Source organism: Drosophila pseudoobscura, chromosome X, assembly GCF_009870125.1.
Source record: "Drosophila pseudoobscura strain MV-25-SWS-2005 chromosome X, UCI_Dpse_MV25, whole genome shotgun sequence".
Lineage (NCBI taxonomy): Eukaryota > Metazoa > Arthropoda > Insecta > Diptera > Drosophilidae > Drosophila > Drosophila pseudoobscura.
Genome location: NC_046683.1, coordinates 38,930,068 through 38,947,915, shown reverse-complemented (window position 1 = coordinate 38,947,915; position 17,848 = coordinate 38,930,068). Strand labels below are relative to the sequence as shown.

Sequence of the window (17,848 nt, the reverse complement as noted above, 5' to 3'; positions counted from 1 at the left end):
TTATGATATATGATATGTGCGCTTTTGCTGATCCTCTGAAACAAAACACACACAAACAAAACACAAACAAATCTTATGGTATGGCATGCAACTGCAACAATCAATCGTACCTATCAATCAACTACTACAACTCTACAACCCATAGGAGCCCCATATCAATACAAGGTCGGGCAGAGTGTGAAAGACATGCCCTGCGTGGTTTTCTATATATGTGCTGCAGGTGTGTTACCGCTACTGCCGCCCAATCAAATCTAATCTATGAAAAAAGAACAGTCCTCCATTATTATTTTTGTATTTTTTATTTTTACTTGTTATATTTTGTTCGCCTCTTATTTTTTTTATTTTTCTGTTTGTTTTATTTTAATTTGTATTGTATTATTAATCCAAAATGATCTATCAATCTGTATTACATACTGCCTAACCTTAGAGCCATAGAAGTTTTATAAAAAAAAAAGTAATACCAAAAAAACAATCGTTTGAAGATACTTCCCCAGCACTTACGAGTAGTTCGATAGCGATAGCCGATCACACCCATCCCTGGTCGATGGCCGATAACAATTTAGAGCATGCATGGCTTACGATAAATGTAGTACCTACCTTCTAGTTCGTAGGATAGTGGGCGTACTCCTAAATACATATATGATCGGTGCGAGTCGGTGCCTACTAACATCCATGGGCTTCGAGGCGGCTGCATACATTTCTAATCGTTTATTTCCATGCATTTTAAATTGGAAAATACCACAAATACAAACAAAATAAAATCGATAAATATCGATCAAAATCAAAAAAATGCAAAAATACCGCGCCATCATAGACTTCAAGAGCAACAAGGGGTCATCCATCAAGCCGCTAGCTCCTGGCGGCACCATCCGTCCCCCCATCATCTCGTACGCGTGTCAGCCGAGCGACTTCAAATGCGTCTCGCATCCGCACACCTGCATCAAGACGGGCATGGTGTGCGATGGCATCTACGACTGCCTGGACCACTCGGACGAGTTCAACTGCATAGCAACTGCCGGCAAGCCAGGGAAGTCGTCATCGAACTCAGGATCTGGATCGGGATCGGGCAGCCTTAAGCGCTGGAAGAAAAGCCAGAAGATGGACGGGGAACAGCAACATCATCTAATCGGAAAACGACGGCTGCAGAAGCGTCATCTGATTTTGAGGAGAAGCTTCGGTTGGTCCAGTCTTCATTTTCTGCCAATCTTTATCTTTACCAATTCCCCATCCCCTTTTCCTCTACGACTACTGCTACTTTATCTATCAATACCCGTCTGACTATCCCCTGACTTTCCTGTGGCTATCTAACAATTCTCTGTTCGTGGGTGCACAAAACTTGAACTCAACGTTTGGACATGGATTCGGATTCAGATTCTGATTGAACTCCGACCCCCAACAGCACCACAGCAACAATACGCAGCAAAAAGCAGAACTGGCACGCACTCGCAACGGGTTTCTGGAGGCTTAAGACATAACAAAAACCTATCGATAACAAATCGATTGCAGAATACTTAAACGTTTGCAGCTTTTAAGAAGACCAAACATCTAAAAGGTTCCGAGTTCGCCCTAACAAGTGGTATACATCGGTTAAGCATAATCGATTCTTATGTCTTGCTGTCATCGATTAATTTGCATGTGGCTGGCCGATAAGGGTTACTGTTACTAACAATACACACACTCCAAAAAATATACAAAAAGAGCTTTCTGAATAACCCCGTGAACTACGAAATTATTGTAAATAGTACGTCATACACACACACAAACATACACATTAGACACATTCGATAAACGACAGTTAAGGAATGGAAATTTGTAAAATTAACGAAATATTTTTATATATATGTATGTATATATCTGTACCTCGTAGTTTTGTGACGAAACCACCAAAACAGAAAACGTTTTCGAAATTTTAGTGGTAACCCAAATCAAAATTATAGTTTGAGTATTCGATCAAAATGTATTCCGATAATCAACAATCCGACCATTCAATTTACATATCTATCGATATCTATCCATCTGTAACCCAAGCCCTCCCACCCAACCACATATGTAATCGTATTCTGTGTGATTCAATCCGTAGCAGTATTCGAGTAATCGTAGCTCTCTCTATACACATAGTAGTATCCATCACCACACCACACTCCACCTAGCCCCTTCTCTGTTGCTCTCTCTCTCTCTATACATACTTACGTATATGCATATGTGTATGTACTATGTACTATGCATATGTATATGTATATGTATATGTATATGTATATGTATATGTATATGTATATGTATATGTATATGTATATGTATATGTATATGTATATGTATATGTATATGTATATGTATATGTATGTGTATATGTATATGTAAGCCATATCTCTGTATTGTCTAACTAGGAAGCCAAATTCCAAAAAAAAACAAAACGACTAAAACAAAGCAAAGTACAATATGAATCGAACGATTAATCGAACAATCCATGCTCATTCATACCATGAGAATCGATGTGCATATGTCTGATAGTTTGTGAAAATTGATCAATTTATATACATATGATCAATAATTATCAACACTTTATCGTTTGATGTGTTAAGAAATCGATTAAACGAATGACGAATGACATGATCACTCATACCATGAGTATTGATATATGTATGTACATATGCATATCTGATCGTCATTGAATATGAATCGTTTCATTTACATATTTTCGATATTTATCAAAATTTTATCGACCAATGCCATCGATTGATATGTTAAGTGATTAATCACATTATTGGTCATTATTCATTTTGTATGTATGTCTGGTGGCTATGCAACAGTTATCGTTTAATTTAAATATTATCGATAACTATCCATGCGTATGAAATTTAAGCAATGAAATCGATAATTAAATATACAAAATGCAAACTACTCAAACAAAAAATAATTCTCATGGACTATATATTGATTTATCGTTCGATAATTATTGTCTACTTTACTGTTTAAACTGCCATTTTCTTGACATGTAAATTTTGCTAACTTTTTTATCTCTCTCTCTCTCTCTGTGTATTTTTTACCCATTCTTATATCCATTTTAAACGATTACACACAAAAATACACCAATACACTCACACACACACACACACCTATATACACACACATACATGCACCATTGCACACCTTTTGTGAATTGTCGCTGAAATTGTGAACGTTACGCGCCGACCCGATCGATCGACCGATTCCGATCTGGTTGCTGTCTTTGTCCTTGTGCTGTCTTCGTATTGGTGTGTCTCCGTGGGCACGTTGCAGCGGGTCTTCCAGTGGTTCCAGCAACGCCACCGCCGGCTTCGTACCGTCCCGCCTACCTGCCACCGGCCACAACGCCGGGCCGTTCTCGGGACTACAGCCTAAAACTGGACCAACAATCATCGAATCTGCGAGCGGGTGAGTCCACCGAAGTGGAGTGCTACTCTTCAGACAACAGCTACACGGATGTGGTTTGGGAGCGGGCCGACAGCCAGCCCCTCAGCCCCAACGTTCAGGTGAGCATCACATCAACAAATCTCTGATCTTTCTGTAGATTCTAATCCATAAATAACCCTTGCAGCAAGTCGGCAACCGCCTGGTGATGACTGATGTGACTGTCGCCGATGCTGGTCAATATGTGTGCAAATGCCGGACGGATGAGGGCGATCTGTATACCACCAGCTACGAGCTGACCATCGAACAACAGCCCCATGAACTCAAGCGCTCCAAGATAGTCCACTCGAAGGTGGGGGCCGATGCCAAGCTGCAGTGCGGGGCGGATACTAGCCGCCAGCCCAGCTACCGCTGGTCCCGACAGTACGGACAGCTCCAGCCAGGACGATCCCTGCTAGGCGTAAGTCCAGCCAGCACCCATCCCTCTCCATCTCGATACACTTTCTTTCCCTCTCTCTCAGGAAAAACTCTCGCTGGAGGATCTGCAGGCCAACGATGCTGGTACCTACATCTGCACGGCATTGTACGGAGATGGAGAGTCCGTGGATTATCCCAGCATACTGGTGGTGACCGGAGCCATTCCACACTTCCATCAGTCCCCGCGCAGCTATATGAGCTTCCCCACGCTACCGGACTCCTCGTTCAAGCTCAACTTTGAGATCACCTTCCGACCGGAGGGCGACGACGGACTGCTTCTATTCAACGGACAGACGCGTGGCACTGGCGACTACATAGCCCTCTCGCTGAAGGACCGCTACGCGGAGTTCCGCTTCGATTTCGGTGGCAAGCCGATGCTCATTCGAGCCGAAGAGCCACTGCAGCTGAACGAGTGGCACACGGTGCGCGTGCACCGCTCCAGGCGGGATGGTTACATGCAGGTGGACGAACAGCACCCAGTGGCCTTCCCCACACTATCGCAAGTCCCACCGCTGGATCTCATCGAAGACCTGTACATCGGTGGCGTTCCCAGCTGGGAGCTGCTGCCCGCAGACGCGGTCACCCAGCAGACGGGCTTCGTTGGCTGCATCAGCCGCCTGACCCTGCAGAGCCGCACCGTCGAGCTAATGCGCGAGGCCAAGTTCAAGGAGGGCATCACTAGCTGCCAGCCCTGTGCCCAAAACCCCTGCTCCAACGGCGGCATCTGTCTGGAGAGCCAGACGGAGGTGGCCTACTCCTGCGTCTGCCAGCAGGGCTGGACCGGCCGCAACTGTGCCGTTTCCGGCACCCAGTGCACCCCAGGCGTTTGCGGAGCCGGACGCTGCGAGAACACCGACCTGGACATGGAGTGCTTATGTCCCCTGAACCGCACCGGCGACAGATGCCAGTACATCGAGCACCTCAACGAGCAGAGCCTCAACTTTAAGCGGAACAGCTATGCAGCCTACGGGTGAGTAATCCGACAGCTATGGAATCTGAATCAATCTTTATGGCACACTCCATTCTGATTTATAGAACCCCCCGTGTCACACGTGTGAACATCACTTTGTCCGTGCGGCCCTCGAGCCTACGTGACTCCGTGCTCCTCTATGCGGCAGAGTCCAAGCTCCCCAGCGGCGACTATTTGGCGCTGGTGCTGCGCGATGGCCATGTAGAACTGCTGATCAATACGGCCGCACGACTGCGTCCAGTCGTTGTGCGCTCTGCGGAGCCCCTGCCCCTGCACCGATGGACGCGCATTGAAGTGCTGCGGCGCCAGGGCGAAAGCATACTGCGAGTAGGCGAGGGCCAAGAACAGCGAGCCAAGGCCTCGGGAACGGCGCGCACATTGTCGTTGAAGACGCCTCTGTATGTGGGCGGCTATGATCGGGCCTCGGTGAAGATCAACCGAGACGTGAACATTACGGATGGCTTCGATGGGTGCATTTCGAAGCTATACGACTCGCAGCGCTCCATTCAGCTATTGGCGGACATCAAGGATGCGGCCAATATCCAGAATTGCGGCGAACTCAATGAGATCGGTGGCGGAGATGGCGGAGACGGCGAGGCTGACGGCGATAGCGAAGTGCCAGTGGCTCCCGCTGGGGACCCACCGGCTCCATTGCCAGATGCAACCAGCAATCAGGAGGAGCAACTGCAGCCCTACAACATGGCGCCGTGTGCCAGCGATCCCTGCGAGAACGGTGGCAGCTGCATCGAAGCGGAGAACCAGGCGCTCTGCTCCTGCCCCTTGGGCTACAGCGGCAAGCATTGCCAAGAACGTAAGTTGGAAGATCAGCCATCCATCATTCTGTACTCCATTTCTGATCTTTGATCTCTATTTCCCAATCAACAGACATCCAAGTGGGCTTCAATGCCTCGTTCCGAGGCCATGGTTACCTGGAAATCAATCGCAATCAATTTGATGCCGCCGTGGAGCAGGTGTTCACCTCTGCCGCCATGGTCTTCTCCACGAGCAAACCGAATGGGCTGCTGCTCTGGTGGGGACAGGTGGCTGGCGAAGAGTATGTGGGTCAGGACTTTATCGCCTTGGCCGTTGTTGATGGCTATGTGGAGTACTCGCTGCGTTTGAACGGTGAGGAGACGGTGATCAAGAACAGTGACACCCGCGTGGACGATGGCCAGCGGCATATTGTGCTTGTGAAGCGAGTAGAAAACACGGCCATTCTTGAGGTCGATCGCATATCGCATTCGGGTGAGACGCGACCCACCGGCAAGAAGGAGATGAAACTGCCGGGCAATGTGTTCATAGGTAAGAAGCCGTAATCCGTAATCCTTAAAGGTCCACCAACTCTCCCCAATCCCATTCCAGGTGGCATTCCGGACATTTCACAATTCACGGGTGGACGTCACACGCACAACTTTGTCGGCTGCATCGTGGTGGTTGAGGGTGATGCCGTGGGTCAGATCAATCTGGGCCAAGCCGGCGTCAATGCCGTCAATGTGGACACCTGTCCAGTGTAAGTAGTTTTCTCCTGTCCCATAATAATATCCTGTAAAGATACTACAATTAACTTAACAATACAACTATAAATACAAATCCCACATACGCCAAACTCAGTGCTTGGAATCCCTCGAGCCTCGTCTATCACGAGTTCGATACCAGCGATCCGAGCTTCTTCGATGAGCTGGATCAGCCCCCGCCAGTGCACATCATCTATCCGCGGCCCAATCTAGGCCAGCTGCCATCGAATTCGGCGCATGTCTATCAATACTCATATGTGTTATCGTTATCGCTGGCAACTATCATTTTGTGTCTGCTGCCGGCCCCAAGCTAAGCTTCGAACCACAAAAAGCTGTTTTAGTGTAGACCAAAAAGTAGAATCGATCCGTAGTCGAAACAGTAATCGATATGGTGTATTGTTTATTGCTGTAGGGAGTGCCACCCTTATATCTAAAAACTATCTGAAGAGTTTTACAATTGAAATTATCGTGCCATATCATTACAAAAAATATCATGTTAAATTATACAAAGTATATAAAAAATCAGCCACATATGTAAACTTTAATACCATATAGATAACGGATAAGCGACTAGGAAGAATCCTGGAGGATACGATGGAACTTTTTTTTTAGTTTTTTTTAGACATGTAGTTAGCACCAAATGGAATATACATATGTACATTCAGTACGAGTATTGTTGAAAAGCTAATCCTCCTAGTTGGATTGTCCCCGACTTACAGCCAAGCTCAGGGCACACACACCTACCACACTCTACAATGCTACTAATCGTAAACTAATCGTAATCTTAATATATACCGCTGAATTACGGAATATATATCATATAGACTATGCAACAGGTAGATAGATAGGAAGTCATAAATATTATAGGGCATACGCCATATATATAGGAAATACAACACACCACGATTACGGATACTACTACTATGAACTACTATCCAATCCGATAATTAGGACTTAGTATAGTCGAACTAGGAACTGCTTTGTGACCATAGCTATAAATAATATACAGAATAAAAAGCATGCGCAATGAGTATTGCTACAAATACAATGCGTTTCAGCACTGTAAGACGCAATTCCAAATAACACCTACAGTGCTGAAACGCAATATACAAACCTACCTACAAGAGGAACATTAAGATAAAATATTGAATAATTTTGAAATAACATGTGGATAAGGCTTTTACCCTGTTTAAACGATCCTCAAATACCTCCCCTTTCGTCACAGGATCTCTGAGTGTGCTGCTGGGTGTTTAGAACCCTAATTCGATAATAATCAATTATTTATCGTGCTACTTTCGAATTATTCCTTTTTTAATCATACATACAGGGGTGGTCAAAAGTATTTACACAACGAGTTTTTTTTTGCATGTTCAATTTCAGGAGCTTTTCCTGTGGTTGTTGAAAGCTAAATAAAAAAAAAAACTTTTAGGCCAAAAAGATTGATCTACTAGGAATTGGTTGAAAGAAGAATTGGAAAAATAACTGTTAATGGGCTAAAAATAGAAGCATGTGAACTGTTGTCAAAAGTATTTACACAAATTTGCATTGCTTCAGAAGTATTTACACAATGCAAATTAGAGCTTATTCTTAGACTTGGTTTGACTTAGTGCAGTCGTTTTTTCGTTTATTGCAGTTGCAATAAGTAAATTTAATTTAAAATTTAAAATTAACTTAGTAAAATGGTGAAGACAAAGGAGTTGTCTGTTGAAACTCGATCCGAGATCGTTACAAAATTTAAAAGCGGGGTTTCAGCGTCGGAACTGGCCAAAACTTACAAAATTTGTAGAAAAACCGTTTATAATCTGGAAAAGAAAAAGGACACGAATGGAAATTTACAGAATTTAAAAAGGAGTGGAAGGAAACAAGCGATGGATGAACGGGAATGTAGACGTTTAATTGGCATAGTCGATAAAAATCCGTCGATAAGCCCAGTTAAATTGTCTGCAGATTCGCAACAATTGATTGGCAAAAAAGTCTGTGATGCTACAATACGTCGGAGATTGAAGGAGATCGACATACGAACGTATACAGTGCGAAAAATAATAGAAATTTCCGAGGCAAATAAAGCAAAACGCCTCTCATTCGCATTGGAATACGTTAAAAAACCAAAGGAGTTTTGGTACAATGTTTTATGGACAGATGAAGTAGCTTTCCAGTTCCAAGGCTCATTCTGTAAAAGATTTATGCATCTACGACAAGCAAAAAAACAAAGTGCAGTGCAACCATTAAACAGATTTGGTGGAGGCACAGTGATGTTCTGGGGGTGCATGTCTTACTACGGATTTGGAGACTTTGTTCCAATAGAAGGCACTCTGAATCAGACCCGGTATCTTGTTATACTGAATGAACATGCTTTTGTGTCTGGTGACAGGCTATTTCCCATCTCCGACTGGATTTTACAGCAAGACAATGCTCCATGCCACAAGGGATCGGCACCTACAAAATTTTTACGAGATCTCAATGTGGCTGTTCTTCCCTGGCCTGCGCAGAGCCCTGATCTCAATATCATAGAAAATGTTTGGTCGCTTATTAAAGGACAAAGAACAATTGATAAAAACCGAAAACGCGACGTTACCATCGAGGAAGTAAAGGAAATTTGGTCGAAATTGGAACTTGGATATGCTCGCCACTTAGTGGAATCAGTACCAGCCAGGTTGCAAGCAGTTATTGATGCCAAAGGTGGAATTACAAAATATTAATCATTATTATTATTATTCATCCAACAAATTAAAAAAAAAATCATTAAATCATAATAAAAAATTAACTTAAAGTTTTGTGTAAATACTTCTGCAGCATTAAAAATGTGTGTAAATAATTTTGACAACTGATAAGCATCACTTAATTTGCTTCTCCTTATTCGTACAAACAGTTATCTTTTCCAATTCTTCTCTCATTCAATTGCTAGTAGATCAATCTTTTTGGCCTAAAAGTTTTTTTTTTTATTTAGCTTTCAACAACCACAGGAAAAGCTCCTGAAATTGAACATGCAAAAAAAAAACTCGTTGTGTAAATACTTTTGACCACCCCTGTATATCATTTTTCGTTAACTCCCCCTTGATTAATTATCGTTCCTTTTTGGTTTTTTTCGACAAAAGTTGAAAACAGATTTTTAACTTTAAAAAAGTCCCTTGTTCCTTTTTCATTCTATTATCAATTTATCGATTTTTTATAGTTGTTTTTAATTTGATTATTACCTTAATATTCCTTTTGAATTACTTTATTTTTATATTATTTTTTCTTTGATTTTTTCGCCTTTTAGTAACGATGAATCCTTGGGAGGCACCGAACCGCCAGTTGTCTAGGCGATACGCCCACACAACACGCAAACCAGCAACCGAAATTAGCTTTTTAATTAATTAACAAACAAAAGGAACCCCAATTTTTATATTGTATATCGTACAAACTTGTACGCGGAAGAAAAAATAACAATTACGATATGTTCTGTGTGTGTCGAACTTCAAAACTACGATTGCTTCTTCGATCCCTAAGTCTAAGTTAAATATTTCAGAAAGGAAACGATAAGAATGAAATATCACAAAAAAAAACAGCCATATGAAGAAGTGAGACGACACGATAACCGAAACGAAACAGAAACAGAAACAATAATAACAACAATATATAAAGTTTAAGGCCTAACTAACTCTACAAAAAAGAAAAAACCGCATACTAGCCAACAGAAAATCCAGAAAAACTACTGAAAAAATGCTGCAAAAGTAACGAAAGAACAGGCAATAAGCAACAAAAAGGATATGCTCAATAGCAGAAGCATTTTAATTATTATAATGATAGTTTATATTTTTTATTATTATGATGAAGTATGTTTTTTTTTCCTATGTAAAACCCCAGTGTAAAATGTTTTTAAATTAACATTCGATGAAAAAATGGAATTGGAAATTCGTAAAATAAATATGCAGCCAGCCCCCATCATACATACATACATATATCATATACCGAATAATGATAGTGCCGCAGCACCCACTGTGCAGATGCATGTAAAAACGAACGAAACACACAGTGGGAGTGGAAGAGCGCATAAGCAGGCAAAACAAAAAAATAAAAGAACATATATGTTTATTAAAAATCGAAATCCACAATAATTAGAAATGTGTTTTTGTTTTCGAGAGGTGTTTGGCGTGGTTGCCTGGAGTACTGGAGAGAGGGGCAAATAATACATTTTTTTCAAACACCTCCACTAATTCATTATACCACTGCAAAAGGGTATCAAAACAACAATAATTTGGCACGTGTTGGGTGGTGGAACGGCGTGGGGTGGGGAACAGGAAACAGGAATCCGACCAGTGGGAGGATCAGACCCGATCGATACTCCGCTCACTGCAGGCAAGCGCGCGCAGCTTCCCAATCGTCGCTTCGGCTCTGCACTCGGACATGCTCAACCCGACCGACTGCTGGCCGCCTCGGTCGTCTCCGAGGCGCACACTCTACTTCGTGCCGTCAAGCAGTTCAGACGTGTCGGGTGCGAGAGAAGAGTGGAGCAAACCTGCTTTTGCTTTGGCGCCTTCCCAAATCGTGTTTGCTTATCCCCTTTCGAAAGCCTACTGCTACCGTGAGTGTGAATTGGTTTTCCCATCAGAGCAAAGTTTTATTTTGTTATTACTTTTTTGTTTGTTTGTTGTTAATACAATTAACAGTAACGAATGCAAGTTCCGGCCAGAGAGAGATAGAGGGATCAAATATAGTGAAAAATCAAAGAAAATTCTCAAAATAAATCGTGGAGCGAGAAAAAAGTGCGTGTGCCAAGAGATTGTTTATTTTTAAAACGGGCAAACACGTAGAACGGCAACCGGCAAAAAAAAACCCAAAAACAAATCCAAACATATAATAACAATAAATTATATTCACATCATTCATTCGATAAACCAACGACAAACGGAGAAAGACGAGACACCGAAGAGCAGCGTGAATCTAATCGATCGGTCGCCTATAGATCATCGGATCCGTTCAGTTCCTAACATCAGATCAGCGGATGTGCCTATAGATCAAGAGAACCACATAAAATTCGAATTTACACCCAAAAACAAACAACAAATTGCGGTTCAGTGTCTGTTTTTGTAAAGGCTTTAAAAATGCCATAAAATCTTTAATAGGTTTATTTTATTTACGAGTATTTGGGTTGCCTTTCTTCGTCGTCTTTCGTCTTCTGTGGGAAAAAATGGCAAAAATGCCCTTAAAAGTGATCAAAATCTAATCAAAATATTTACCGTTTGACTGCGGATTCTTGGATTCAATCGACGATTGCCCTTCGGAATCGGGCCGCCTCCGCCTCCCTTCTCCAATTGCACAGGTGAGTGTCGCGTCTTTTTAACGGTATATTGACTGCCTGCTTCGCGTTGCAAGTAGCTTGAAAGTAGTTCATCTGGTCAGCGCTGTCCATAAATGTCAGAGCCATATCGATCGATTCCAGTTGACAACAATCCCCCATCCCCTCCTTCTCCTCCTCGCTGCATTGACAGTCATGTGGTTATGTCCTTTTTTGGGTGGGCGGCTCACCAGTTTGGCGAATGGCCACTGTCCCCACCAGTCGTCAATCGCCGTTACTTTCTGGGTCATCGAACAAGTGTTGCATGTTGCATGTTGCACATCGGACTTTAGCTGGGACACAAACCTCCTCCTGCAATTGGAAAGCTGCCTCCCAGCTGTTGTAGTTGTTGTTGGTGCGGTAACTAGGGTGTGTGGGAAGCATGGGGTAGGGTTAGGTCCCATCATCCTTTATGTCCCCCACCCAACTTGTTGATGGCACTAATGAACTGTCTACAAGAATAGAAACTAGAAAGAGACAGAGAGAGAGAGAGAGAGAGCATAACTAGTTGTTTGGTGTGAGACACGCACATTCTTGTATGCAACAGGCAACAAGAATAAGATCTAGAAAGGTATGTCAGACAGAAGGTAAGCACATTCTAATTCGTTCTTCCATTTAACTGAAAAAAAAAAAAACCAGATAATTTCTAAAATATTGTCAGTACATTCAAATATTCTTCCAATACCTCCAATCAATTTTACAAAAAAATAAAAACTTTTGAAAGCTATTTGAACATACAACATATATAAGTTGATTTCATTGATTGCAAAAATACTAGAATCGGTTGTGACGAATGGTCTGTGTTCGTTTTATTCGTAGTGAATTTATGTTCCTTAGCTTATGATAAATTTGTACACCGAATAAACGTCATATCCCAATATTCAACGAATTTCTTATGCAGAAAGAGAGAGAATGACACCACGTACCTTACCTTTTCTTGAAATTTCACTTGAAAAAGCCGAAGCCGACCCGAGATCGCACTCCCAGAGAGATCCCATAGAGCCAGAACATGGCTCGCTCTTTCCGGCTAACAATAAATCAAAAGGCAGAAAAATGTAAGGGGAAGGAAAAGCCCTGAGACCAGAGCCATAATAAAAATCAAGGCAAGTGTCGTCCGAGACGTCCGTCGTTCCTTCATTCTCATTCTGCTGCAAAACCGAAAAAGGAATTGGAAATAAGAATGGGAATGGGAGAATGGTGGGCACTAGCCAGAAGAGGGCTCTGTCCCTGTCCCCGGGCATCTCGCATCTCTTTTGTTGTTCCTGCTTCTCATTCTCTTTACTGCCTGTTGATGGGATTTCATTATTACTTTCGATTGTTGTGCCTCGACCCATGGATGCTGTTGTGCGCCCATTGAGACCAGATTCCCTTCGTGGTCGTCTTCGTTTTTTATTCATCGAAAATGCATACAAACAAAAAGGTCTCTGGGTCCAAACAATAATAAACACACAACGAGAGGAGAGCAAGAGCAGCATCATCATCGTCATCGTGGCAGTCGCAGTCCCATCCTCAATCCTCATCGACAGTATCGTCATCTTATGGGAGAGCTCCTCCTTTAGACCTCACTAATCGCATAAGCAGATAGAACGCAGAACTAGAATCAGAATCAGGGCCCAAACCGGTGTCCAGGGCCACACACTGTCGGGTAAAAAGGTAGAAGAATAAATAAAGCAATAAATGGAAAATAAATTTCAACAAAAATTGCTTTTCAAGTGGTTCTCCTCCACAGAACAGATCTATCCTCGTTTCTTCTCGTAACTGGCATCACCGTTGTGCTGCTACCGACTTAAAATGAAATGACCTGTACTTAGAATGACCCAAGACATCAGGGATAAAACTACAGAAATATCAAAATGTCTGATCTGTTAATTAAGCAAGGAATACAAGTTGATTTTTCCCATATAAAACATGCTTAAAACTTATCTTGAATTTACTCCACATAAGAAATATGAAATTGGAAATCATTTCTTTAGATCTTTCAATTTTCTTTGGTGGGGATTTCTCATGGCCAAAGCAATCGTATCGATTCTCTCGCACACCATTAATAATGATCCACTGATCCAGTTCTCCCCCAGATGATCCACTCTATAATTTTCATAATGAGGAAAACAGAAAATGCATCACAAAATTAGACATTGACACCTTTTTCTCATGCGGAAGATCCATTGAGTTTTTCCCCCCACAGATTCCAAATTCCGATTCCAATTCGAGTTTTTCTGCTCTTTGGAACCGTAAAAACGGCGCATAAAAATATTTCACGCTACGGCTACACGGAATAGAGGGCCCCAAAAAAAAACAAAAAAAAATTATGATTAATGTTGAAAACATAAATTGGATTTGATTTCTGTTTGCTTGCTGCCCTGCTGCTGCCGTCTTGGGGTCTCCGTTAAGTCGCTTTTTTCGGTTTCTTCGGTGTTTGGTGTTTTTTTTTGCGCGCTAGGTAGCCGCTGCCGCCGCCTGTTCATTAGCACAGACTAATCATTGAAGCCACAAGAGAGTAAGAGTCTGTTGCTGCTGCCCCACGGCAGCGCGCGGCCGAGAGATTGGAGAGGCTGATGGAGAGGCAGGGCTGCCCAAAGGTGGCAATCAACATGAATGAATGAATGAATAGGCCACGGAATGGGCTCTCGATCTGTGAATGAGCCTTAGATTCAGAGACAGAGACAGAGACAGAGAGTCTGAATGGCGGAGAGCTCTGGAGATCGCAAGTTGGTTTCGAGTTTCGTTTCGTTGTCGGTTTTTTGTGTACGTCTTTCCTTGTTTCTTTCTTGGGCGGAAGTGTAATTGCAGGCTGGGATTTGGATTGGCCTGAGTTCGGAATGAAGATTGGGACTGGTCCTCCCCGACTTACCAAATCAATATGAATGGTGGCGGTGGCGGTGGCGGTGGCGGTGGCGGCGCCTTTGCGCAGCCTCACATTAGCACCGAAAGTAGGTGGGTGAGGGGAGGAGCGGACAGAAGAAAACGGAAGCGCATTACGACGTAATGTGATCGCACAGCATGAATGGTGGTGCCACGCCCCCCGGTAGCAGTCACAGTCCTGGAAAAACCATGATATATTAAGCAGGAGGTAAAGTATCGCTCTTTCGAGATTACCGTATGTGTTTGGCACCCCTGACTTTCTACTTAACATAACCTGTAGTAGATCACGGCCTCTTTTCCGCACTGACAACACTTTCCGCACTTTGATCCTCTCTCACTATCTTTCCAGCCCTGGAAAGAGAGTAGATTCCATGGTTATTAATCAGAAGGAAATGTGGCTCTCTTTATGCACTGCATAATTAGAACACTGCCTGACCTTGTCTTTAACATTCCCTGGATATATCAAACTATCTTGTGTCTGACACTCTGCACTCTCTCTCTGTTCACTAAAGCCCTGCCTTACCTCCTGTTTAACATGCCCTGCGTATAAATCCAAATAAGAGTTGGAGTGGAAGTGGAAGAGCTGCATGTCGGTAGCACGTAGAGATCTCCCCTCTCCCCGCCTTATCGCACCGCCGACATCAGTAACAGAAACAGCAGCGAAGGAGGGGGAGGAGCAGACAAAGAGGTTAAATGTTCCCCGCATACCGTACCGTTCCGAACAGTACGTTCCTTATCAGCCAGACATCGGCGGGCAGAGTGACAACAACAAGAACAACAAGAAGAGATGGAGGAAGAGGAGGAAGAAGAGGAATCATAAGCAACGACGACAGCAATCAGAGCGCTTTTGCGTCTGCGCAAGAGACAGACAAGAGAAAAAGAAGGACAGGACAGCAGTAGGGGGACAGAGAGGCAGAGATAGAGAGCGAGAGCGAGACAGACAGGAAGTGAGCTATTTGCACTCCCAAATCTCAAAACAAGTCATAATTTTCGACAGTGGGCCGCAACGCTCTGCTACGTGGAATTTCAGTTTCTCTTCTGTTCTTCTCGGCTTCTTTTGTCTCTTTGATAAAGTGGCTCGCTCGTCTCCGTCTGCGTCTCTGTCGCCCCGAAAGACATTTAATAAGCGACAATTTAGCGCTGAAGTTTGACATTGACACAGGTAGAGGAGGAACCGACAGACAGACCGACCGACGGAATGGCTTAGGTAGGATTCTGGGCAAGTGTTCACAGAACTGTAAAGAAACCAACCAGATAGAGGGAAGGGAAGGTGAAAATGGAAAGGAAAATGGGAAATTTCCTTGTGCGTGCGGGTGCTACATACATACATATGTATGTATATGTATCTGAGAATCTTAGGATAGGTCAAGTCTTTGAAAGCAATTCGAAAAGATTCATTCCGGATCAGCATTCTGAATGGGATTCCGGAAAGAGAATTACAGCTCATCTTTGAATATTTGATCATAATGTGCCCTAATTCAAATCTTGAAACTGGAAACTACAATAATGAACATACATATGTATACATGCATAAGGACACTTCAGAATTCGTTCGAGAATAATTGAATAATTTTCTAAAGATCTTGCCGTGAAAAGTACCTCGGCTTATTAATAATTCTTTGATCTCTCTATAAACACACACAGACACCTGTATGAGGCAGCTTTAATTATAAATCTGAAGATGGGGGCACGTTATAGTACGCGGTACCCACTGGGTGCCTAAGGGGTGCCTGGGGGCCGGATGATGTATTAATTTCCCACAAGCACTGTGAAAATATTGAATAATCGAAGAATCGAATGCCTTGATTTCCGACTAACTAACCAACTAGGCATTCAATTCCACTTACTGAATGGACAGGGGAGAGATGGGGTTCAGGCCCAGGCCCAGGCCCAGCACGTAGCTGTCAGCGCGATGGAGAAATCGGTAGATGTGTTGTTGTTGGAGGGGGGCCGCCAGCTGTGAATGGGGCTCGGTTCAGAACATTTGTGAACTCAATTAAAATAGCAGACGATCGGTATGTCTGCCCGTCTGTCTTTGTGTCTGTCTGTCTGTCTGTCCCACTGTACCTCTCACTTCGCTCACGAGGGTCCGGTCGAGCTTCAGTCGGTCTCCATGCAAATGCTAAAACCGAGATTCCAATTCCGATTCGATCTGCGGATCCCCTCTCTCTTCCTTGGCTGCTCTGCTGCTCTCTTTGCGGAGTCTTCGAGTCTTCCGTGGTAATTAAACCTGCGTGGAAACAGGAAAAAAAAAACGAAACGAAACGAGATCCCAACGAAACACACATACCAGTGTGGCTTACGGAGGAGGGAGAGGGGTGGCGGTGGGAGGGGGACGACTCCAGTGAGCCAGAGAACTGCGAATGAATAGACATTCCTCTGCTCGTGTACCATCGTATCCAACCATTCCACCATTCCACCATTCCACCGTGGGGCAATTAGAAAATGAGTTCGAACGAACGTTCCAAGCTCTCGCACCGAATGGAGCGTAGAGTGGGAGAGCGGATTGAAGGGGAGAGTCGCGCCAAGTCATAGATCAACGTTCATGATAAGCAGCATTTGCCAGATCTACGGAAAAACAGAAAGAGACAGAAAGACAAAGAAATTCGCACATTGGATACTCTTCTGACATATGTACGTACCTTTATGTATGAGAAATAAATAAGGAAAAAATAAGAATTTTTTATTGAATTTAAACGAATCCTATGATCCTATATGGCTTAATCTCACTTTAATCACCGCTGTTAGAAGACGTGCCTTGAATAGTTTAGATAAATATCTATATATTTCAAAAACAGAGTTAATCACTACTATGATCATCCTAGTCCTGGAATATACTGCAATATTTATACACTCTTGTTTTAGCTCTTTCTTCATTAAAAATTTGTGGTACTCTTTGGAAGCGTATCCATAGATCTAAGTGTGTGTGGAAAGGGTAGGTAAAGAAAGGCATCCATCTCCGTTGGGTTTTTTCTTCGCTTTCGTTTCTTTTTTTTTTTAAAGTCTTGCAGGGCTGCTGCTGATGCTTTCAAAGAAGTGATTAGCCGCATACGAGGGAGCGATGCGAATATGTTGGCAAATATCCTAAATGTAACTGTAACTGTAACGTGGCACACACATTCGACTACGGACATAACCTTTTTGACCCGATTCGCATGCGAAACTGTTAATATATGGGATTTTGTATCTCTTCTGAGTGTTCCGCTATCTTTCCAGGTTTTGCATGGGTATACATATGACAAATATTTGTACATAACGAAAGCTAAGCTAAGCTAAGCATATTGTTATTTTTGAGGGAAAACAATCCGTCGAATGGGAGGG

General features: G+C 43.1%; 2 protein-coding genes and 1 long non-coding RNA gene across 34 annotated transcripts in view; 2 read left to right on the top strand and 1 right to left on the bottom strand.

The window, feature by feature from the left end:
- trol (terribly reduced optic lobes) overlaps positions 1–10,445 on the top strand; it is a 100,681-nt gene extending 90,236 nt beyond the window's left edge. For 26 of the 32 annotated variants that reach the window (XM_015186839.2, XM_015186853.2, XM_015186848.2 and 23 more), the window contains 9 exons: positions 146–220; positions 815–1,177; positions 3,277–3,509; positions 3,575–3,847; positions 3,909–4,834; positions 4,900–5,645; positions 5,720–6,136; positions 6,197–6,344; positions 9,608–10,445. In XM_015186839.2, the coding sequence (XP_015042325.2) occupies positions 146–220; positions 815–1,177; positions 3,277–3,509; positions 3,575–3,847; positions 3,909–4,834; positions 4,900–5,645; positions 5,720–6,136; positions 6,197–6,344; positions 9,608–9,650 (3,224 nt within the window). In that variant the 3' untranslated portion in view covers positions 9,651–10,445. Of the gene's footprint in view, positions 1–145; positions 221–814; positions 1,178–1,371; positions 1,398–3,276; positions 3,510–3,574; positions 3,848–3,908; positions 4,835–4,899; positions 5,646–5,719; positions 6,137–6,196; positions 6,345–9,607 lie in introns of those variants that run through there. The other 6 variants (XM_015186858.2, XM_033383291.1, XM_033383290.1 and 3 more) reach the window with 4 other exon arrangements.
- Positions 10,446–11,521: 1,076 nt separating this feature from the next.
- boi (brother of ihog) overlaps positions 11,522–17,848 on the top strand; it is a 30,198-nt gene continuing 23,871 nt past the window's right edge. The window contains exon 1 of the mRNA XM_015186836.2: positions 11,522–11,650. The gene's annotated coding sequence lies outside the window, so the exon portion shown is untranslated. The remainder of the gene's footprint in view (positions 11,651–17,848) is intronic.
- Positions 13,035–15,638, bottom strand: LOC26533093 (uncharacterized). Its single transcript, XR_004470096.1, has 3 exons — positions 14,762–15,638; positions 14,517–14,705; positions 13,035–13,303 (listed from the first exon to the last, which is right to left on the bottom strand). It is a non-coding gene; the product is annotated as an uncharacterized lncRNA (long non-coding RNA).